We start from the raw sequence: 25,173 nt of genomic DNA on the forward strand, positions 1-25,173 counted from the left end.
GTGAATGGGGTTGAAATCACTGCCATTAAATACAAACTTTTCTCAATATGGCATCCTACAGTATGTGCCTTCCCATCCATTTGGTTATGGAGGAGGAATGCACATGCAAACACATTTAGGAACTAGCCATGTAGGGATTTACACCTGACCCAAAGCACGGCACTCCTTTCCCCCAGATTATAACATAAAACAGAAACATCTTACTCTGTTAATCTCGTGTTCAGTGTGCCAATCTGGTTGGTATCAAACCAGGCCATTTCTTGGTGAAGTACAGCAAAAAAGAACTTCTCGCGTATCCTTGCTGTTTGTCTTGCAGAACTGGTCACAAAGGTCCACACCTGAATCAGGCTGCAGAGCAATACCCCAAAGCCAATACCAACAAAGTAGTAAGCATGCCTGTTGAAGAAACGACAGGTCAATGGGGTATTGTGTTGCAATCCAACGTTTCCCATATCCAGGGCCCGTCTTTAGCATGTCCTACTCTTCGTGACCCCATGGACCAGAGCACACCAGAGCAGATGCGGTGCCAGGGTGCAAATATCCACCCAGCGCCCCCCTGTGTTCATAGTACCTGTGTTCAAGCATTTGAAGAGTACTCCTTGGAAGAAAGACCCATATGTCCTTCACGTCACTCTCATTATCAGAAGAAAATTCTTAACTAATGTTTTAATATAATTTTTCAAGGTAATTGGGGGGGGGGAAAGCAATGGGTTGTCTCCAATGCTGGTCATATTCCTTGGAATAGACCCACTGAAATTAAGTTTATGTTGTGACCACCCTGATACCTGTGGGTATAGGGTGATACTGTATACAAATTCAATTCATCATCATCTGAATAGCTGTCACTGGGGAACAGCTGTGGGAAGAGGGATGTGACTTCCCAACAGGCATCTGGTGAGCCACTCAATGAAACAGGGTATTGCTAAACAGGTCTTTAGTTTTCTTATGTTTTTAAAGTCAGTCACAGCTCAGTTAAAAAAGAAATTGGATAGGTCCTTACGTGGCCATTTGGTTTTCTATATTTGAAGGTGGACATCCTGAGATATTAGCTAGTGCAGCTTCTGCAAAATAGAAGGCAGTAGTTATAATTATCAGAAGAGGTGCTGCGAGATTGTCTGGCAATGTGGTCTTGGCATTTTTACATGGCATTGCATGGCACTGTTAATTATTACTTGACTTAACAACGAAAAGTCTCAAGTAAGGAAAGATTAAGAGTCAGAGGCGTTAAGCAGCTATCCAGTTTCTAACCTTCAGGCCTGATCTCTTCATGATGTAGGCAACTTTCCTGGGCATTTTTGAAAATATCCTGGATAGCTCACTTGGAAGAGCAGGAGACTCTTAATTCCAAGGTCACAAGTTCAATCCCCAAGTCGGGCAAAAGATTCCTGCATTGCAGGGGGTTGGACTAGATGACCCTTCCAATTCTACAATTCTATGATCTATGTCAGTGTCAATAAAACATGCATTCAGTCCATGAGGGACCAAGCACTGCACATTAGTTCCATGTAATGTTTCCCAACATAATGTAACTGGATTTAACAGAAGCATATGACTGCATAGCTGCCAAGTTATCCCTTTTTTACAGGGATTTTCCCTTATGCTGAATAGGCTTCCTCGCGAGAAAAGGGAAAACTTGGCAGCTATGTATGACTGTCACACAGCCACTAAGTAATACTAAACCCACAACCCCTCCATGTTGAAGTCGCTCATGAAAAAAGGAAAAATAAAATTGAAGTTGTTTTTTTAAAGCACATAGCATTTGGAACCTGTTTTGACACGTGTGGATTTTACATCCCCCACCCCCCATCATATGTATCCTTACATCTCTGCTAATGCATTCTTTTAGTATGTAGGCATCTAAGTATGAAACATGCAATTACCCAAATATATGAGATTCATTTTCAAGCCACATTGTCCACACTGTTGAAATTGATGCCCAAGTGGACCCTGATCTGTAGGCCAGATCCAGTTGCCATGGCTGCCAAACAGCAGCCATTTGCTTCTCCCAAGCTAAACTTCCTATAAAGCAGCAATGGGGAATCTCTGGCCCTTCAGAAGTTCTTGGACCCCAATTCCCATCAGCCCCAGTCAGTGTCAATGATCAGAGGTGATGGGGTTTGTAGTTCAAGAATACCCGGAGGGCTACAAGTTTCCCATTCATGCTGTCAAGTTTTAACAACTTCAGCAAAGGTTCATTTATTTTATTTTATACTGAGTGCTTGGAGTAGCCTTTGCTTGATTACAGTTCATCAAGATTATGAATGTAAATTGGGGGGGGGGAGGAGGTGAATACTGATCTCGAGCATTTTAAAGCTCTGTGTTCTCCTCTCCGTGTCTAGAAACTCAAGAAGCCCATAATATTCATATAGTCTCTCTCTCACACACTGCTCCCCACCCTAAAACAATGTCTAGGAGTAGTCTCATTTTCCTACTCATACTGAAATATTGCCCCTCAATGACGCCAAACTTAGATTCACAAAACGTTTAGGGGTATGTGTACCCCAGAGCAGAAAAAAGCACTCTCTTTCTCTCTCTTATATTAGTTATTTTTCTTTCTTCTTATCCTGTGCATGACTGTAACACAGAATGCATTGATGATGATATGATAAAACAGAAAAGCAAATTAAAAATATATTACAGTCATACCTCAGTTTAAGTACACCTCGGTTTGAGTATTTTCGGTTTAAGTACTCCGCGGACCCTCCTGGAACGGATTAATCCACTTTCCATTACTTTCAATGGGAAAGTAGAAAAATTCCTTCAGTAGCACCTTAAAGACCAACTAAGTTTTTATTTTGGTATGAGCTTTCGTGTGCATGCACACTTCTTCAGATATTCTTCAGGTATCTGAAGAAGTGTGCATGCACACGAAAGCTCATACCAAAATAAAAACTTAGTTGGTCTTTAAGGTGCTACTGAAGGAATTTTTCTATTTTGCTTCGACTCAGACCAACACGGCTACCTACCTGTAACTTTCAATGGGAAAGTTCGCTTCAGGTTAAGTACGCTTCAGGTTAAATACGGACTTCCGGAACCAATTACACTCATACTTCGGGTTAAGTACGCTTCAGGTTGAGTACTCTGCGGACCCGTCTGGAACAGATTAATCCACTTCCCATTACTTTCAATGGGAAAGTTCGCTTCAGGTTAAGTACGCTTCAGGTTAAGCACAGACTTCCGGAACCAATTGTGTTTGTAAACCGAGGTACCACTGTAATAATTATAAAAAAGAAACTCAATAATCCTTTTTAAAAAAAGCACAGATGGGGCAAACTTGGCTATTTTTACCTGAAACATTATTGTGGCTGGTCATCACAAAGCTGTTTGTCATCTGGCCGAAGACGATGATTAAAATTGGCTGTCCGGTTCCAGCTGCAGCAGCTGCGATTAACCCCACTATCATTAAAATAATATCTAGCCCATCTGCAAAATGAAACTAAATTGAGAAAGAAAAAACAGCAGGAATCAGGTGAAATTATGGCAGAATGTGTGTATACATGTGTGTCTCTGTGTATATGCCTGTATGTATGCACACATACACCATACTTAGTCAGCTGCTGGGCTTTCTTTCTGTTCTTCCTACCCTACTGGTGTTCTTCGTCCATTTATGCAGAACATACCTTCACACCATCCAACATTTCTCTGATGAAAATGGGGACATTCTATATTATTATTATTATTATTAGTAGTAGTAGTAGTAGTAGTAGTAGTATCATTTTCCCCCCCATCTGGGCAGCTTCCAACATATACAAAAACGTAATAAAACATGAAACATTTAAAAACTTCCCTAAACAGCGCTGCCTTCAGATGTCTTCTAAAGGTTATATAGTTATTTAGCTCCTTGGCTCAGGGTGGTGGTGGTCACATAACTCCATACCCTCCAACATTTCTCTGATGAAAATAGGGATGTCCTAAGGAAAAGCAGGACATTCTAGGATCAAATCAGAAACCAAGATGGCTTCTGTAAATCCTGGACTGTCCCTGGAAAACAGGGACACTTGGGAGGGTTTGGACCTTACGTCAGAAAGGCCTCTCTCCAGCTGAGAGTTTTCAGTCATCATTTTAACCTCCTCTCTCATGGCTTCTTTATTCCCATTGATCTCTCCATCTCTGAGCAACTGGGAGTTGATCGACAGCCTACCTTTCACTTTTAGTTGACTAAGTTCCTCACACTAGGTATTCCAAATCTCATTTTGAAGAAAAAGAGACATGGCTGATCGTCTTCCCCATGTTTTGTATTGTAGGATCATAGAGCAGGGCTTGGGCTCATATATTTCCTCATCACTCTTCCCCTAAACAGAGCTTTTCATCATTTTGGGAGTCCCATCAGTCCCAGCCAGAATGGTCAATGGTCAAGGATGAAGGGAGTCCAACAACATCTGGAGGCCACCAGGTTCCTGTGTGTTATGTTGTATGTGCTATGGAGGAAATAGGGAAGGCGTGCATGACTCTGAGTGACGCTCCTGGTGTCACCACATTTGTAGATGCGAGGAAGGTACACATCTGAGCCAACCAAAGAAAATGACAAAGGCAAAGAAGCATACTGACCAGCTCGAAAAAGCCAACTGCCTCCCCTTTCTTCTCTGGCTTCTCATTTTTCTTTCTGAAAAGTTTTCAACAGAAAAGCAAGTCAGCTGAGGTCATTTGTGGGAAATGAAAGGCATCAAAGCGCGTAAGGAAAAACCTACTCTTTCTTCTTCTTCTTCTTCTTTAAATGGCCATTTGTTGCAGGTTCTTCATCCAAATGGAAAGTAGGGTTGTCATAGGCATTACCTGGAGGTTCTGTTGATGGGAAAGTCAGTTGGATTTCATAGAAATAGTTGGGTTTGGAATCCAAAGAATTTGCTTGAAACTTTATTCACCAAATTCTCCAGGAACACGCTTACATTTGGCAGGTGCCAGCCCTATGCCCTAAACACATCTACAAACTATATAAACCTACTTAACTACTGACTCAGGCTGAAATTCTAAATAAATAAGCAGGACCCGTAGAAATCAGTGATACCTGCCTCTCAGTGAATGTGGAGACTGGACTTGCAATAGGATTGCAAATTTTAGAAGCAAGTCCCTGAAATGCTCAATGAGCAAAAGAAATACTATACATATTAAATAAAAAATGCAAAGCAATTGTTTCTATTACTGATGCAATAATTGATCTGCATTGTGTCTGAAAATGCAGACAATTCTTTCTGTTGTACATTAATGAAGGTTAATGGTTGCACTGTGAAAATGTTCCCATTTACCAACAAGTCTGAATAACACAATAGATTTGAATAGAGATACCTTATGTGTAAAACAACTGAAATAAGGAAGGCTTCCCTTGCAGTATACATCATGTGCCAATGAGTTGGTTTAAAACATATGGGTTTTTTTCCCACTAAACATTTTAAAAATAATGTTTTAATCTGCTAATGAGTTCACAGGTCTTCATCAATAATATCGCAAGAATATTTCAGTAGACTTACACCCCAACCCCCAAATGTATTATTTCCTCATAAAAAATATTTTATTATTTGGAAGAAAGATTGCAGGAACAGGTCTTTGGAAACTCTCACACCCAACAAGTCACATACAGCTGCATTATGACATAGGTGCCAAGTTCCGGATTGAAAAAACCAGGATCAGTAGCACTGTGGCACCGGAGGTCGCTTCTACGCACTTCCAGACATGTGTAGAAGCGACTTCCGACGCCGCTGTGCCCATTCCAAAATGTCTGCAGTGCCAGAAGTCGTTTCTACACACTTCTGGTGCTGCGGATATTTTGGAAATGGGCACAGCGGCATTGGAAGTCGCTTCTATGCATGTCCGGAAGTGCGTAGAAGGGACTTCCAGTGCCGGCGCGGCACCAGAAGAACATGGCCGCCGGCAGGAGCTCCGTAATCTGGGGGAATACGGGGTATTTTGCCATTCAGGGCACCTGCAGGAAACGGTAAGAAAATACGGGGGTTTCCCGGGGAAAACGGGGTACTTGGCAGCTATGCATTATGAAGAGAAGGTCAGATGGGTGGATAGGTGAGGAAGAAGCACAGTAGCTTGAAAAATGTCCATTTTAAGTTATTAGATGCAGATTGGAAATCTACACAAGTATTATGGCAAAGTTAAAACACATGTACTTCCACAATATTGTGAAAAACTGGCACAAGGGGTAAATAAAAACAATTTTTTTTGTAATTACTATGAGCCACTTAATTTTTTTAAAAAAATAAGACTCAGAAATAAATATTTGGAGGGGAAAACAACAAAGTAGTTATAGCTGTTGAATGCAATTTCATGGCTATCAATCCGAATTCACAACACCTTGCCCTGTTTTTATAACCATTCCCAAACAAAGGGATCCAAATATTAAGGAGTAACTAAATATATTACAATTTACCAGTTTTGGACACTTGATTCACTGTGTAACTTCTCATGGTTTTGTTCTATGGTCCCGTTCTATGGTAGAGAGGGAAATGGTCTTCACCCAAAATCTGTGTAAAAAGAGCACACTGATATAATATACTCATTTTTAAAACTGACGTTAAACATTTTCTTTAGATCACCTTCATTTTTTCCTTATTTCATTCTTTTTACATATTTGTATCATTAATACCCTCTGGACAGGATCAATATTGTATAATATAATTTATTCTGATCCTCATTAAACACCGAGATGTAATTTTCATGGTTTATTTGTGGAAATATCTGCTTATTCAAATTCTGACACGCTTTTTCCATACAAAAAGTGGCAATAACATACCATCAGCACTTGAAGTGTTTAAAGCTAAACCCCTAGTACAGTTATTATATGGGGCTCAGATCTGGACAGGTGCTCACCCTGGATCTATAGAAGCTGTTCGGTCTAAATCCCTAAGGCCATTTTTTCCTGTTCCATCCTGTGTTCCAAATGCTTCATTGTGTTTAGAGGCTAACCTCCCCTCTGTTGAATTACAAACCCCACTGTTCTACTACCCTTAATATTGCAAGATTGTAATGAGAGTGCTTGGACTAAAATTGTCAACGAAAAACTTTATTTTTCTGGTTTAACACCACAACAGTTATTAACCCTGGGCTTCAACAAAAACGCCCCTCCCCCCAAAAAAACCCTGGGCTTCAGTAAAGCAAATAATTTAATTAGTCAGGGCCTATATGATACTGAGAAACAGAATAATTTGGTCACGATAAGGAAATTTTGTCCAAGGTATGATTATTTTCCGCCTAGTCACTTTGATACATTGGCACCCTATTTGCAAAGTTTAACAATTCCAAAATACAGACACGTTTTCACTTATGCAAGATTAAATATACTGTATTCAGCTATACTCAAGGGTTGATTTCAATATTTTTTGCTGGAAAAACGCTTACGTCCCTGTGGAGATGGCAGTATTGAATCAGTGGCTCGTGTGCTTCCAGCTTGCACTCTTTATAAAGATTCGAGGAGTGAGGTTATTACCCCTCTGCTACTGTCCATGCCGGGTTGCTCACCCCAGTGGCGGAGCTAGCCGCTCCTGCACCTCGAGCGGCATGGTGAGGCGATCCTCGGGGGAGGGGGTGTCCAATCGCGGCGAGGCGGCGCAATCCTCGCAGCAGGGAGCTGATTATGGCACGGCAGCGCAATCCACCCAGGAGGGATTTTGTCACCCCCCTCTAGAATGGCACCGTCCCCACCGCATTCCCCTTCATATGCCCCTGGCTCAACCATTGCTACGGTGTCCTTTCTTCCAACAGATTAAGCAGGGCCGTCTTAAACGCCCCTGCCTCTGTGGTGCGCCGGATCTCTCCGGCGCCCTCCCGCCCCGTTTCCCAGCGCGGTGGGCGGGTGGGCGCAGCGGCGGGCGGTCAGGCACAACGCGATCTCTCTAGTGCCCTCCCGCCCCGTTTCCCAGCACGGTGGGCGGGTGGGCGGGTGCTGCGCGCAGCGCGGCTCCCACAGGCGCAGCTGCGCGGCGGACCGGTGGACCGGCCGGCCAGCGGGCGGGCGCAGCTCGCGGCGCCTTTCTGTCGGGCCGGCGCCATGGTGCCCTGCGCCACCGGGGGTCTACCTAGAGCCGGGCCTGAGATTAAGTTAATCATGTGACAGCAGAAAATGCAAACTTTTTAGCAATTAGAAAAAGATCTATTGTTTGGTTATGGATGTTAAACCTCCAGAATGTATGTTGTATAGTTAAGTTTTTACCTCTATCAGTACATTATATTTTATTTTATTGCTATGGCTAGTAGCATCTTAAAAAAGCAGAGACATCACCTTGCCAACAAAGGTCCGTATAGTTAAAGCTATGGTTTTCCCAGTAGTGATGTATGGAAGTGAAGGCTGGACCATAAAGAAGGCTGATCGCCGAAGAATGGATGCTTTTGAATTATGGTGCTGGAGGAGACTCTTGAGAGCCCCATGAACTGCAAGAAGATCAAACCTATCCATTCTGAAGGAAATCAGCCCTGAGTGCTCACTAGAAGGACAGATCGTGAAGCTGAGGCTCCAATACTTTGGCCACCTCATGAGAAGAGAAGACTCCCTGAAAAAACCCTGATGTTGGGAAAGATTGAGGGCACAAGGAGAAGGGGACGACAGAGGACGAGATGGTTGGACAGTGTTTTCGAAGCTACGCACATGAGTTTGACCAAACTGCGGGAGGCAGTGGAAGACAGGAGTGCCTGGCGTGCTCTGGTCCATGGGGTCACGAAGAGTCAGACATGACCAAACGACTAAACAACAGCAACAAGTGGCTGATGCAAATAAAGATTCTTCTGATTCTGATTCTTTGTTTAGACCATATTGTTGCCCACCACCCCAATCTCTGAGTGGTTCGGGATTGGAGGCCTTTCAGGCGCTTACCCAAGGTTCGTGTTTCCTTTTAGAAATGAGGCACAGTGGAGACTGTGGTGTCTTTATGATATTTGGTTTATTTACTCTTATCTACCACCTCAGACTATGATGGAGGGGTTCGCAGAATTAGCATCCCCAAAAGGTCTTGTTTCTCTCATAGGCACAGCGTTGGATTCCAACAAAAATCAAACACTGTTTTCCGACTCCCTCTCCAGCTTGTTGCTTTTTCTCTAGTTCACATCGCAGTCCCAAAACTCTACTTCAAACTCTGCCTTTGTTTGTCTAGGTAGGGCCTCCCCTAATCATTTGCCATCTCACACCACCTGTGTTCTCTTAATGGACCATCACACAGGCAATCACCTTATCAGGAAGCTAGGCTGGTTGGTATTTCAACACTTGCTGGTTCCATAGGCTAAAAAGGTCTCAACTTCCCCAAAGGATAAATGGACACAAATCTGACATCAGGAATCACAAGACAGAGAAACCAGTAGGAGAACACTTCAATCTCCCAGGACATTCTATACAAGATCTCAAAGTAGCTGTCTTATTACAAAATAATTTCAGAAATAGACTGGAAAGAGAAGTTGCTGAACTGCAACTTATTACCAAGCTTAAAACCGTGGAGAGACCTGGTCTGAATAAAGACATTGGATTCTTATCTCATTATACACGATAAAGCTATCTTTAGCCATCTCACCCCTTGCTTTTCCCTGTAAGACCAATTGCAGTCATTAACAGCATAGCTGCCAAGTTTTCCCTTTTCTCGCGAGGAAGCCTATTCAGCATAAGGGAAAATCCCTTAAAAAAGGGATAACTTGGCAGCTATGATTAACAGTCGTCAACAGCTATCAGTCAATCACCCATTCCCACCACCCTTCTGAGTAATACCCCTCCCCACCCTCTCACTATATATAAGGGTCTGGTGACTTCTGTTTCAGTGTATCTGAAGAAGTGTGCATGCACACGAAAGCTCATACCAATGACAAACTTAGCTGGTCTCTAAAGTGCTGCTGGAAGGATTTTTTAAATTTTTGTTTCAACTTCCCCCGCAACTCATAATACTATAACTACATCACAATTTTGACAACAGCTGTTAGACAAGGTAAAGGCCTATAAAAACACAACAATACGCTCTCCACATATTTGTGCTGAACAGACAAGTTTGCACTGTTATCTTTATTAGCACCAATTCATTTTGTTGTTTATTTGTTTTTTAAAGACTTTAAGATTGCCTTTGTGGTTCTGAACTAGCACATAGAATCCGACCTGAAAACAAACTGGAGGCTATTGACGGGAAAGTGAGTGCTTGCTTTCCCTCTGGAGAGCTCAACAGCTGCTCCTGGGCAGGAAGTGCCTTGAAATCTATTTAAAGACAGAGAAAGGGGAGGAGAACAAAGTGAGGATGGAGAGAAGGAGAAGGACAAGCCAGGGCCTTGGAGGGAGTGAGGAGGCAACGATGGTGCAGCCATGAGATCTCACATCTGTACACACTCCAATTGACGGCAAAGAGGGATAATATTTGCAGACCTTCCCCAAGAAGGAAGGGGCTGGAGGAGGCCATCTAACTAAGAGGCATTTCCTCGCGATTCCAAAAACAAAACAAGAATCAGCCCATGAAAAAGGGAGCGGAACTCAGCAAGCGATTTACACAGCATCATGTCCTGAACAGCTTCAATTGGATCTCTTTCTGTGGCACTTACTTCCAAGTAAGAGTGTCAGAACATATCCCAATCCTAAGCACAGTATTTGGGACTTAGTTCTTTGAGAAAGAGCAAGTTTCTGTGATTAAACATCTAGGTGCAAAAGGCAAATCAGGACACTTCTGTTACTTCGACCTAAGTGATTTGTGGATCACTAATCATCATGTAAACAATACAGTACTATAGAAATGGATTAACGGTCTAATAGACCACCTGCAATAACAACAACAACCACAACCCCTTTTGGAGGGAAGCCTTAATCTGATGCTGACAAATGAGATGTGCAGTCTCATCTTGGCTAGTATTACGACCCGAGACCCAGAACTTTCCCTTCCCGCCTCCAGGAGGGCTGTAAATTTCGATTTAATTTTCTTACAGATAAAATCTTGGCCAATGTGCTCTCTTGCAGAGGGTTCCTAACTGAGGGTTTGTCCTGAGTGTGGCCTAAACAGTGGTTTCAATAGGGCAAGGAAAGACGGGGGACAGGGGGCTTGTTCACACAGAATCAAGGGCAGAGCCGTGTGTGCCCTGGTTGACACGCAACAGAAAGCCTGCTTTACAAACACCTAATTGTTGCCACATGCACACCTTTCCATGCCAAAGGCTGGGATCCCAAACACACTTATGTGGGATATGAAACATGTGCCTGGAGGGTAAGGCGTTCAGTACTGGACTGGTGAGAGGGACTCAATGTTAACAGTCCACAGGTTAGGGGGAGCAATACTTGCCTTGCCCTGGGTGCTGGCAACCCATGCTATGCCCACTGCCCTGCGATGCCCTATTGCATAAATGACATGGATTAAAGCAAAGGTTCTCAATGCTCTGGTTATCTCCCGCTTGGACTACTGCAATGCGCTCTACATGGGGCTACCTTTGAAGGTGACCCAGAAACTGCAATTAATCCAGAATGCGGCAGCTAGACTGGTGACTGGGAGTGGCCGCCGGCACCACATAACACTGGTCCTGAGAGATCTACACTGGCTCCCAGTACGTTTCCGAGCACAATTCAAAGTGTTGGTACTGACCTTAAAAGCCCTAAACGGCCTCGGTCCTGTATACCTGAAGGAGTCTCCACCCCCATCGTTCAACCCGGACACTGCAATCCAGTGCCGAGGGCCTACTGGCAGTTCCCTCATTGTGAGAAGTGAGGTTACAGGGAACCAGATAGAGGGCCTTCTCGGTAGTGGCACCCGCCCTGTGGAACGCCCTCCCAGCAGATGTCAAGGCAATAAGCAACTATTTTACTTTAAATGACAACTGAAGACGGCCCTGTTTAGGGAGGTTTTTAATGTTTGATGCTGTATTGTTTATAATATTCGGTTGGAAGCCGCCCAGAGTGGCTGGGGAAACCCAGCCAGATGGGCGGGGTATAAATAATAAATTATTATTATTATATAATCCAGCACCACCTTCTGGAATCGATCTGACAGATAGGAGGAGCAGAATCACAAATTCTGTCCTCAAATCTGGTACACAGTATCATGGGTTCATGGTATCAAACGTTCCTGGAGAATGAAGAGGATTACATTTCCCTTGTCCTTCTCAAAGTAAATGCAGTCCACCAGGGCCATCGAAGCAGTTTCACTACCAAACCCAGGCAAGAAACTCATCAGTGTCATCCAAGAATGTCTAGTGTTGGAAAGGCCACCACTTTGGATGAGCAATTTGCTCAAGAATAGGGCCAGAAATTTGACCACGGGCAATAGGGACTAGTGGGAGATGGGTTGGGGGGTCAATGTGTTTTGCAGGAAACAATTGTTCTTAGCATACTCCCTTTAATAAGCAATTGCAAACAAATGCAAAAGCTTTCAACACATTATTGGGTACATCAGTGGGAAAAGTTAAGAAGTTGGGGGGGGCACCTGTGTAAGTGCAGGCATCCAAGATAAACAGATTCATATACATGGAAATATGTTTTAAGATAGCTTTTTCTTGGCTGAATCTTTTTAGTATTTGCACAGTTTTGTTTCAAAAGTGTATTTTGTATTTTATTATTGTAAATAATATACAGTACTAACTAACTGTAAAGGAATTCTGTCTTTTTCCTGTTTGCAGTTCTCTATTGTGTAAAATCATTCTTCCATTCACCGATTCGGTTTGACATTTAGAATCCTGTTATTGCTGCGTAATATATCAGAACAAGTAGAAATTTTCAAGATTACTCATTCTTTGGCTTTATTCATAGTATAATTTAAACAGAAAGGAGAACCCCTTGATGAACACATATCAGAGGCAGAAAAGGTGGTATGCGGCACCTTAAAGACTAAAATTTATCGCAGCACACACTTTAATTAGGCTTGAATTTATTTCTACCAGATGAAATTGTTTCATCTTTTAAGGTGACACAACACACACACACACACACTTTTCTGTTTAATTACTAATAAAGCTACTGTTCTAGATTCTAGAATACAACACAGAATCTCCAAAACTCAAATGGATTAAATGACTTTGGATTGTTAGATGCTACAAGAATAAGCTTCATGTTAAGGTTTAGACTTATTATATAAGTTATTGTAAGTTTACGTTAAGTCTGCTGCAACTGGTTTCTTATGGACCGTGCCAATCCTGAATGTATATTGGATTTGTGACCATTATGTTCATTTGCCTTCAGTAGCAGTAAAGCCCTGCTGGATGAAATACAATTGCCTCCAGTCTATTTTTTGGGAATCCTGCAACGTGTTTAAGTTTTTACTCTGCTAACTATACGTCGGAGTTCTGCTGTGGATCAATATTGAGTAGAATTTCATGACATGGATAACCAAATTCTGTTTGATAATGGGCTATTGTATATTAAGGGAAGGCGGTTTGGGGGAGGTAATCCCAGTTGGGAGGTAACTGGGATTACCCTTTGATTACCCTTTGATTACCCTGACCCAAAGTAAGGACCTCGGAAGAGGGGAGGGGAAGTTGGAGAGATAGTTTGGAGGCAAATGCCATTGCCTCGCTCTTCCACCGCAGCGGAAAGAATCCAAAGGCAGCAGGTTGTGCAAACACGCGCCAATCCATCCCGCGTGAGGTGGGGCTTCTGCCCCAAAGGCAGAGAGGGGGAGTCGCACACATTCTTAACTTAAATCGCGCGCGGCGCACAGACACACAACCTCATGAACGTCTCTCTCTTACTAGTAAAGCCTTATTACTTTATTCTTTACAACGCGTCGCTAAAATCTGGCTTAAGACCCGAAGCATCCTTAAGACGGCAGCCCTGTAAATCCACTTACCCGCGAGTAAGCCCTATTGATCTCACGGCAACTTACTTCACAGTAGACACGCGCAGGTTTGCACTTGCCAAGCAGCCAGAAATCTCGAGGCTCCACTAGTCCTAGTATAGGCACTTGCCTGGGAGTTAAATGTCACTGAGCCCAGTGGGACTTACTTCAGAGTAGACTCCTAGATCAGTGGGTGCGTTTGAAAGGCAGAAACTGCGTTCCAAAAACTTTCTGGTCGGCGGAAGGAGTCTGCCGTCGGATGCAATGAGAGAAGCCTTCCAAGTGTGACCGCTATCCCACCCCCGACACCCCCCCCACAACATTTCAATCCTGCAGCAACTCACCTGGGACCCGATGGGGACCACCTGAGACGACGCCGCTCGCGCGCGGCAAGCCCAGGCGCTCCGGACCTGAATGCCTTCGCCGGAGAGATGCAGCGCGGCTCTCGTCGAACAAGCCTCGCCTGCGAGCTGCGCCGCGTGAACGCCCCTTTGCAGCTATAAAGGAGGCACGCCCAGGCGGCTCTTTCGCCTCAAGGAAGGTGGCGTGACCTGCAGAATTCCCCTTAGCAACCCTGAAGCTAGAAAAACGGATGAAAAAAAGAAAAAAACTAATCCGGAAGCAGATGTATTTATGCCTCTGTCTGGGTCTGTTGGGCTCTGTTCAGTGGCAAGCTCCGAGACGACTTTTAAAATGAAAATGCCTTGTAAAATACTTGATATAGCCGCAGGCTTCCCCAAACTGCGGCCCTCCAGATGTTTTGGCCTACAACTCCCATGATCCCTAGCTAAGAGGACCAGTGGTCAGGGATGATGGGAATTGTAGTCCAAAACATCTGGAGGGCCGCAGTTTGGGGATGCCTGATATAGCCTATATAGGAGCAACTGACCCTCCTCCTGGTATTTTGAGAATGCCTACAAAGTCAACAATAATTAACTTGGGTGCTGCAGAGACTTTCTATTTTTGTCCAGCGCAACTCAAACGTTGGTCTGGATTTCTCCCATGATCATCACAGGCTTCGCCAATCTGGTGCCCTCCAGATGAGTGGGACTGCTACAACAACACAGTTTTCTATGTTGTTAAGTCCTGAATCTGTACTGGAAGATCCTTTAAACATGGCTCATGTTGACTAGAAGTTGCTCTTCTGCAAGCAGCTGAATCCTAGCTTGCGTAATATTTCAATGGCCAAACCACATGAATGGGGATAGTTCTGATCAATTGTCAGAGTGCCAATTAGGTATTTGGGGCCTGGGATATCAGGCCCCACTGATCATTGTACAGTATTTGGATAATTTACATCATGGGTCGCCCACTAAAGCTTTCACTGGCAACCTTGGCAACCTATTTTCTGATGGGTTTCCCCAGCGCTCTCCCAAAATTTGAGTCATGCACACCGGTCCAGAAAGGTGGATAACCCCTGATTTACATGTTATGATGACAGCATGGGAGCTGCTGCTTCTCCCAGACAAGTGGTTTCCTTGTAGCTCAGGCAACTTTAAAATGCCCCTATCAGTGGTCATATATGGTTGTAAATAGCTCAAGAACCAGCTTAAATGTAGAAAACAGCTCAGGAATGTCGTTCTTAAGTACAGCTGATACTGCACGAACCAAAATCGAATAAACAATACTCTTCTATATTTTCTTATCACAATATCAAATCGTTATCTTGCACATAAACAACATATAAAGTGCAATAATATAGACGGAAGTCTCAATAGATAAGTTCATTCATGAAGACCAAATATTTGCTAGTTTCTGTTCCACATATGTTCATAAAGTCCATGTTGGAGCCTACTACAGTTCCACAGAGTTGACAAGGATTTTCGGAATAATGCCTTGTTTTGCTCTCGTGGGCTTCATCAGCGGTACATGTTTATACGTACCTAGTATATCAAAGTCATGCAACTCGCCCTGCTGGGCTTTATCAGTTGTACATATTCATATATGAAGTATCAAGGTAATAGAATTTATAATATAGTGGTTTCTGCAGTACCACAAATATAGACATAATGCCATACATCCTTGCAAGGTCCATTCCAGGAATTCTTATTTTCAATTGGAAAGGCAGTTTAGAGCCCTGCACTCTTTGGGCTGCTACTCTGATGAGGAAATGATCAACACATAACACCTTTCCAAGCAACCTTGGTTGTTGCTACATAAGTGAAGCTTGACATTTAGCTCTTCCAACTCTGACCATCACCGTTTTTTCTTTGAGAATGACAGCATTCACTTCCTCTTTCTGCATAGCTCGGGGTATGATTTGCATCATTTTAGAATTTTTGAATAATATTTTTTGTCCCAAAAGATAACAATACATAATTGTAGTGTACTTTGATGGCTTTGGTACAGCCAGCAGCTTCTATAAAAAGCAGAGCAAAATTACCTTGGGTCTAGCTTGAGAAGACACTTGGCATGCTGTGAAAGGGAATGCCTCTCATATCAAAATCTGTTACTTTGCTGCTTAAAAATGTAAAGGGACCCCTGACTATTAGGTCCAGTCGCGGACGACTCTGGGGTTGAGGCGCTCATCTCGCTTTATTGGCCGAGGGAGCCGGTGTACAGCTTCCGGGTCATGTGGCCAGCATGACTAAGCTGCTTCTGGAGAACCAGAGCAGCGCACGGAAATGCCGTTTACCTTCCCGCCGGAGCAGTACCTATTTATCTACTTGCACTTTGAGGTGCTTTCGAACTGCTAGGTTGGCAGGAGCAGGGACCGAGCAACGGGAGCTCACCCTGTTGTGGGGATTCGAACCGCCGACCTTCTGATCGGCAAGCCCTAGGCTCTGTGGTTTAACCCACAGCGCCACCCATGTCCTACTTTGCTGCTTATTATGCAGATATTACTTTGCGGGGGCGGGGCGGGGGCAGGACAAAAAACCAGAAGTGAGAAGCACAATCCAACTTCTGCTATCAGGGCCCTGGGAGGGTTGCGGAAATGGTGTGGTTTGGTTGCAATATCTTGCAGTTTTTAAACTTGATATTACCACTGCCACTGAGGGAGGGAGGAGAAGAGGGTAAGATACGACATTGCTGTTTTTATTTCCCTACTCCTCTATCAGCAAATTATTCAGCTGTAGTTACAGGTAGGTAGCCGTGTTGGTCCGCCGTAGTCGAAACAAAATAAAAAAATTCCTTCCAGTAGCACCTTAGAGACCAACTAAGTTTGTTATTGGTATGAGCTTTCGTGTGCATGCACACTTCTTCAGATACAGATATTCTGCTGTATTTGTTGTACTTTTATCGCACTACACTAGTTAAATCGAGGTGGGCTTTATTAAATACTACACTTTGAAATCTCACCTGTTTGCTGGGGACAATATGTGCCTGCGCAGTGGGAGATGGCGGGGAGGAGGTATTCTCTCCCCGCCCCCCCGGTCATATACAGTGTATAGCTTTATACTGTCCAGGAGTTTGTGTAAGGGGGTAAACCATTTCCAGGTGTGACTTTACTGATACTATTTGGCACTGAATTGCTGCTGCTATATGCCCAGGAACCTCACCAAAATGCTGGAGAGGGTGCACCTCCACAGGTACATACCTCCACATGTGGTGGGAATGCCCCCAAACCCAACTCTTCTGGACATCCATCATAAAAGAAATATGCAAAATAACTAAGCAAGTATTAAGAAGTCACCCCAGAACTGGCCCTACTAAACATCTTCCAAGATAATAATGCCCACTCACATCATAAAGAGCTCATAACCCACCTACTCTCAGAAGCCAGAAGCATCGTAACCAGACACTGGCGAGACCTGTCAGGAGTAAGCATGGACCAATGGTATCCAATAGTATGGGAAACAGGCTTATTAGAAAAAACTCACCAATAAACTGAAACTGGGACAAATAGAAGACGCCTTCACCCTAATATGGCTCTCCTTTATTGTCCAACAAGGTGACAACAAAAATCCGCCGACAGCATACAAATCAGTCTAGCTAACCTGATCCAAAAACACCCACCTACCCCACTCACACAAGGAAACAAAGTTCACCACAGCCAATCAGAAACAACCAACCACACCCTAGGCCACCCCCAACCTCTCTCACCATCAAGGAATGGTGGGCGTTAGTGAATAGTAAGAGAACCAACACAAGTGACGCTGAAACAAAACCCCACACATGCACTAAGGAGAAGAATAGGGGCATGGCCACCCGACCCCACCCCACTCACCACCCCCTCCCCCTCTTCCCCCCTCTTTTCTTCCTAACCTAACACTGTATGTAACACTAATGTCTCACAATAATGGCCGTTCCCCACATCAAAGGGGAGGCGCATTTTGCACGGTCGTGTGCAGCGCCATGGGATCCCTGGGGCAGCCCTGGAAGTTCGGAGGCCAGCACTGCCTTCCCGGGCTGGATACTGGTGATCTCCGCCGATGCAGTTACCTGTCCAATCCAGCTCGGGGAGGCGTTGCTGAGGGGGGTTGGCCAGGTAGGAGGAGGTAACTTTACCTTGAACATGGCTGAACCAGAGTCATTCCTGGGAAGCAGTTGATGGCTCCAGAAGCTTTCCCACCCTCCACTCCCAAAATAATAAATTAATTAATGATTGCATTACAGGTTATCTTCTTCCACAGGGCTACACGCACACAGGCGCTGCTACGACAAGGCTGCTGTTGAAGGGCCGGAAAGGAATTTCCCTGCATTGGCAGGTTTCGCCTTTCCTGTAGCAATTCGTCACAACTTTGGCGGATGCAGGCCTTGGGCAGAATCCTTTAGTCATCTACATAAATAGGGGGGCATGGGGTGGTGACCCCTTGCCCCCATTGCGGTGGCAATAACAGGGTTCCTGTAAATGGGGCTAAGGGGGAGGCATTGACCATACACAATAGGCTGTCATCGCCCTCCCTCTCCAGCGGCTGCGATCAAAGGGGGGGGGGCTATCTGCTTGAACATATGTTCTCCAGAGCTAGCCCAACCCCCACACATGCTGGATAACCCTGAAAAATACCCAGATCCATGGCTGGGGGCTGGGAAGGATAGACGCCCAATGCCTGAGCCAAGGTCTCCCTACATCCGAAATCTTAATAAAGTTGTGGCCAATTTTCATCCAATAGAACGTGGTCTTGTGTCATCATTCCGCTCGGGGGCTGCCTGGGGGCTTGACCCGCCTTGACCCGCCTGACCGCGCAAATGAAACTGATCTGTAGAAAACGCTACTTGAAAAAGAGAGAGACAATGGACCTCTTTTTGTAAACTAAGAAATCTTTAATCAAAATATATTAAAACAAAAATTGTTGCTGCTGTGACTGCAATGTCAATTAAATGATGACTTATTTTGTGCAGTTTTATTAGTTCTTAGCTGCCTTGAGCTCCAGATCGCAGGAAAGGTGGGATGTAAAATTTTTTGAATGGATGACTGACCATAGCTGCCAAGTTGTCCCTTTTCTCGCGAGGAAGCCTATTCAGCATAAGGGAAAATCCCTGTAAAAAAGGGATAACTTGGCAGCTATGTGACTGACTAAATAAATAAATAAATAAATAAGCAAAACAGGACAGCAAGGCTGAGGCCAGCATGACCTTAGTCATTAGCCAGAGCCTCAGCAGCTGAGGGGAGCTTGCTTCCCCTTTCCTTACCAGAAACAACTCTGTCCCAATGGCCAGCTGACAGAAGTGACGAGAGAGAGCTGCACTCTTGTTACAGTCACCAGCAAGAAGACCCAAGGGCACTGTCTCATTGCACAACGTTTAACAAAATCACAGGTAAGGAAAGGTCAGCCTTTCCTCAGCTGGATCTGAATGCTGGTTTGCAGGTCACAAATTTATTGTCTCTGTGATCTCTGTTATCTGAATATGGAAATAGGCAGGGCCAGATTTAGGTTTGATGAGGCCCTAAGGTACTGAAGGTAATGGGGCCCTTTATATGTCCAGCTGTCCTTTGTCAACAACAAATTGTCACTGTTTTTGTGTGTTGAATATGTATATGGTAATCCCTAGGAGCCTACACAACACAAAAGACTGTTGCTGTATGTTGGTTTTATTTTATTTGTTTTTTATCTTATATTTTGGAAATGTACACCCAGGTTTTCTTTTCCTTTAATTTTTTGCCCCCCCCCCCGAGAGTGGGGCCCTAAGCTATAGCCTGTTTTGCTTATATGTAAATCCGGCACTGGGCAAGAGTCATGTATGTACCAAAGAGCAGATGCGAGAGCCACAGCTATTTCTACTTTTTAAAGAGTAGCTTGTTACTTGGCCTATAAAGAATGCCTCTGTTTGAAGATCTGCTTAGGGGGTCTTTCAAACTACCCGTCAACAGCGCCTACAGTAGAAGCAGGGATGCAGGTCATTATGGTAGATGCATGGTATTTCAATTTCATTTGTAGCAATATTTCTAAAATTGAATCTATGCACATAAATAAGGATACACAATTTTTATGGAAACCATTATTTTAGCGGTGTTGGAAGCAGAGTGATGTGTAAGCAGTCAAACAAAAAAATGAACCCACGCTCTTTCTGCAGTCGGATGATTTGTATTACATAGATTCCGTTCAGATCTGTCTCACCCATTCTTGTTGAAGGGGGTGGAGCTGTGCCATTGGACATGGCTGCATGAAGGTGCCCCGTGTCCTCTAGTGTTCTGCTGCCAGAAGGCATCTCATGCACCTTTGGGCAGAGACAACCAACCAGGGGCGGAGGAAGGGAGGTACGGTGGGTGCGGTCCGCCCTGGTTGTCACCACTGAGGGGGGTGACAAAATGCCAGGAAGGACTCACCGCGGGGTTTGCAGTGTTCCCAAGCCACGCATCTCTCCTGAGAGAGACACGGTGACTTGGGCGCATGCAGGTTCAGTGTTGCCCAAACGGTCTGCCCGCTGCCTCCCCCCCCCAGCTATAGGGCGGCTGAGTGGGAGGAGGCAGGCAGACTCCCTATGGGCAGCTCACCCTGCCCTCACCCCACCCCTATGGGCGGCTCGCCCTGCCCCTGGGTGCACCGCCCCAGGCGCCTGAGCGGCTTCCTCTGCTGCTGCAACCAACATTCCCACCTGCTTTTCTAGAGCATGGAAGGCTAATCTTGTCCTGCATGGTCAAGGCATCTTCGAGACTATATAGGCCATGTGGCTGCCAATCAATCCCCTGCTTTGGAGATAAGGGTTAATATGGATTGTTGGTCCATGACCTGCACTCTCCTCTGCAGCTTCAGGAGTCAGGAGGAAGGCTGGCTGCTTGTCATGCTTGACAGGGGGTGATGCCATGCTCGCCATGGCAAACAGATTTGTTGAAACCTGCACATACTTGTATTAATTGTTCACAGATCTTTCTAACTCATGATTGACTAGAAATTTAGGAGTATAACTCAGCCGCTTTCCTTTTTCCTAGAGCAAACAGTGTATTAAACCCAAGCAATGTACTTCTACGTGGTAACAGTGTTTGTTTGTTTACTAAAAATAGGAAGTCTTCTACACCAAATGCCTTCTGTCCTGACATTAGTCACATTTGGTTCAGCATGAGTTTCTCAACCTTCTCTACTACAATAGGTGAGAGGTACAACCTTAGCCATACATTCTTCGAATCTGCGTCAAACATCAGCAGATCTTAACTGATGAAAGAAAAAAACAGTAAGGCTATCATAAATTTAAAAGATTAGGGCAGCCTTCAGGACAATGTAGGCTTCTAAAATCAGTCTTGCCAAGTTCCTATAAATGTTCAGTTAACCCTAAATGCCTTCTCTTTGGATGATGTTATAAAAGCACCCAGCACACAAAAGCCCCACATAATTCTCATGTTTGTTATGGGGGAGGAAGGGAAAGGAGAATGTTAGCAGCTTTGAGACTCCTTTGGGTAGTGATAAAGCGGGATATCAAATCCAAACTCTTCTTCTTCTTCTTCTCCTTCTTCTCCTTCTTCTCCTTCTTCTCCTTCTCCTTCTCCTTCTCCTTCTCCTTTTACCCAAGACAAAACATCCAGGGCTTTCACAAATGGTTAGAATAATCTTCCTTTCTTGCTTTTCACCAGCAACCCTGATGTACAGAAATTAAATGGCAACACTTTCCCCATGCCAAGGAAAAGAACATCATGAAAAGCACAGGATGAAGCTTGATTATTATTATTATTTTAAAAAGCCAAATAAATGGTTTCAGCTTTCCTATTCCTTCATCCATATTCACGAGACGATCCTTTTGAGCTCGGCATTAATTAATCCAGATTGTATGTACAAGCACTTAGAATTCCTACATCTATATGTGTTCACTGAAAGGGCTATGTATATATGACACATATACTCTTCCTTCCAACAATAAACCAGAGTATTAATTGCAGGAAGAGAAAACCAGTCCATATTTATTGAGCCCTGTTCATGAGATTTGATGGGTCCATATATGTCTATCTGTGAGGGTCAGAGCAGAGCCTAGTTATATAGAATCATAAAATTGTGGAGTTAGAATGCACACCCAGGGCCATCTAGTCCAACCTTCTGCAGTACAGGAATCTAAATTAAATCATCTGTGACAGACGGCCGTCCAAACTCTGCTTAAAAACCTCCAAAGAAGGTGTTTTGCCATGGAATTGCAAGTGACTCCTAATTGCAGGGAAAGAACCTCTGCACACACAACTTGTACAAACATAGGAGCTTCATACCACCATTTCATGAACACAGACAGGTTGGGGAGCAGGAGAAGGGGTGATCCTAATTCCTACTCCATAGCAGCCTTAAGTATATGCCCGCTGTACTTTTGGAAATGATACTACAAACTCCCTCTCAACCTAACCTACCTCACAGGGTTGCTGTGAGGACAAAATGGGAAGGAGCAGAATTAGGGTTGCCATGTGCCCCCTTTTTCCAGGACACGTCCTCTTTTTGCAGGGGTAAAATTTGAGACAAGTTGCATTTATTTGCTTTGAACGGCCTTCATAGCGCCCAGTTCTTTTGTTCTTCAAAATATGGCAGCACTAGCTGCCACATTTTGTATATTGTTGTATATTGTCTCCCTGCTTATTTGTTGTATATTGTCTCCCTGCTTAAGGTTGTATATTGCTTAAGGTTGTTGTATATTGTCTCCCTGCTTAAGGTTGTATATTGTCTCCCTGCTTATTTAACTTATATGCAGAATTCATCATGCGAAAGGCTGGACTAGATGAATCCCAAGCCGGAATTAAGATTGCCGGAAGAAATATCAACCTCAGATATGCAGATGACACAACCTTGATGGCAGAAAGTGAGGAGGAATTAAAGAACCTTTTAATGAGGGTGAAAGAGGAGAGTGCAAAATATGGTCTGAAGCTCAACATCAAAAAAACCAAGATCATGGCCACTGGTCCCATCACCTCCTAGCAAATAGAAGGGGAAGAAATGGAGGCAGTGAGAGATTTTACTTTCTTTTACTCCTTGATCACTGCAGATGGTGACAGCAGTCACGAAATTAAAAGACGCCTGCTTCTTGGGAGAAAAGCAATGACAAACCTAGACAGCATCTTAAAAAGCAGAGACATCACCTTGCCGACAAAGGTCCGTATAGTTAAAGCTATGGTTTTCTCAGTAGTGATGTATGGAAGTGAGAGCTGGACCATAAAGAAGGCTGATCGCCGAAGAATTGATGCTTTTGAATTTTGGTGCTGGAGGAGACTCTTGAGAGTCCCATGGACTGCAAGAAGATCAAACCTATCCATTCTGAAGGAAATCAGCCCTGAGTGCTCACTGGAAGGACAGATTGTGAAGCTGAGGCTCCAATACTTTTATCCACCTCATGAGAAGAGAAGACTCCCTGGAAAAGACCCTGATGTTGGGAAAGATTGAGGGAACAAGGAGAAGGGGACGACAGAGGACGAGATGGTTGGACAGTGTTCTCGAAGCAACGAACATGAGTTTGACCAAACTGCAGGAGGCAGTGGAAGACAGGAGTGCCTGTCATGCTATGGTCCATGGGGTCATGAAGAGTCGGACACAACTAAATGACTAAACAAGAAAGCCTTGAGCTCCTTGGATGAAAGGGTGGATATAAATGCAGCAAACAAGCAAATAAAAACAATGTCTACTGCCCTCCAACCTTCCCTTCCCGATCCTCCGCTCCAAAGAAAGAGTGCAGAAAGAGAAGGAAAGCATCAGAAATGGTCTTCTTTAAATGGGAAGTCAGAAAGTTTAGAAGGTTTAGAAGTATGCAGGAAGGCAAGTTTGAGAGGGTCAGCTATTGGGGGAGGGGTTTGTTACATCTGAGTTAGCAAATAGTTCATGATCTGATGTAAGCTAAGGGTGCTTTCAGCTTATATTTCTTGAATAGCAACTCCTTCTCCTGCCCCATAGCGCTGAACCAGAGAAGAGTTTCAAAGGAAACTTCTAATATCTCACCAGGAAATCTACTGTTCAACATGGGGAAAGTTAGAAAGCACACTGTCTGAAGTATGTATATATTCTGTGTAGAATAAAAAGTTTAGATTCCGGCCACAACCCCTGTACTAGAAACAAGGAAGCCATGGGAGTCTTTGACCCCCCCCCCAGTTTTACCTTTTTGGGAAGACTCCTTGGCGAGGGTTCAGTTTGCTCCTCAGAGTAAACAGAAGCGAAATCTTACAGAGGTGGGGTAAGCAGCCTGACATTCCACACACAGGAAATCCTGAAGCACATTTTGAACTCTAAATACTGTGTACCACTTTATAGGACCATTGTGTTTTTATAGTATACTTTGGCCCAGAGAACAAATGCATCTCATCTTTTAAATCAACAAACATGGCGTGATGTTTCAGTGTCAATGACCTTCGGGAGCTAGCTAGAACTTTCACACACTGCGGCACCCAGCTACCAGATTCAGAGGCACCAAGATTACTCTAAGATGCCAGGCCAGAATAAACACAATGCTTTATCAAGGAGGTTATAAACATAAGCATAAGCATACAAACCCAGGAAAAAGGCTAACAGTGGAAAGATATATTTAGGAATCTGAGTCCAGAATAGAAAATAACAAAACTAGCTTGCCTCACCTTTATATTAAGCATTAGAGTAATTTGTTGTTGTTGTTTAGTCGTTCAGTCATGTCCGACTCTTCGTGATCCCATGGACCAGAGCACGCCAGGCACTCCTGTCTTCCACTGCCTCCCGCAGTTTGGTCAGACTCATGTTCATAGCTTTGAGAAGACTGTCCAACCATCTCATCCTCTGTCGTCCCCTTCTTCTTGTGCCCTCCATCTTTCCCAGCATCAGGGTCTTTTCCAGGGAGTCTTCTCATGAGGTAGCCAAAGTACTGGAGCCTCAGCTTCAGGATCCGTCCTTCCAGTGAGCACTCAGGGCTGATTTCCTTCAGGATGGATAGGTTTGATATTTTTAGAGATCAAACCTTAGGTCATGGATTCCACTAAACCAGTAATTGGCATCCAGGCACACATAGGTGCTGAAATCCACAATCCTCATCCAATTGGGGGCCACCAGGCCAATGTCAAAGACCACCACCACAACAAAAGTCTGGATACAGGAGGGTAAGTTTTACTTAGCTGATCAGGGCATGGGAGCATACTTCCCAGCCCCAGAAGGTGTACATATTGGTT

General features: G+C 44.2%; 1 protein-coding gene across 1 annotated transcript in view; it reads right to left on the reverse strand.

Moving 5' to 3' along the window:
• The window catches only part of ABCB5 (ATP binding cassette subfamily B member 5), a 47,155-nt gene extending 32,972 nt beyond the window's left edge, over window positions 1-14,183 (reverse strand). The window contains exons 1-7 of the mRNA XM_035129682.3: window positions 14,054-14,183; window positions 6,374-6,467; window positions 4,689-4,782; window positions 4,549-4,603; window positions 3,289-3,436; window positions 1,001-1,061; window positions 205-396 (exon numbers count right to left, since the gene is read on the reverse strand). Of these exons, the coding sequence (XP_034985573.1) occupies window positions 205-396; window positions 1,001-1,061; window positions 3,289-3,436; window positions 4,549-4,603; window positions 4,689-4,782; window positions 6,374-6,410 (587 nt within the window). The 5' untranslated portion in view covers window positions 6,411-6,467; window positions 14,054-14,183. The remainder of the gene's footprint in view (window positions 1-204; window positions 397-1,000; window positions 1,062-3,288; window positions 3,437-4,548; window positions 4,604-4,688; window positions 4,783-6,373; window positions 6,468-14,053) is intronic.
• Window positions 14,184-25,173: the final 10,990 nt, after the last annotated feature.

The sequence above is a fragment of the Zootoca vivipara genome, chromosome 11 (assembly GCF_965207765.1).
Source record: "Zootoca vivipara chromosome 11, rZooViv2.hap1.1, whole genome shotgun sequence".
Taxonomy (NCBI): Eukaryota; Metazoa; Chordata; class Lepidosauria; order Squamata; family Lacertidae; genus Zootoca; species Zootoca vivipara.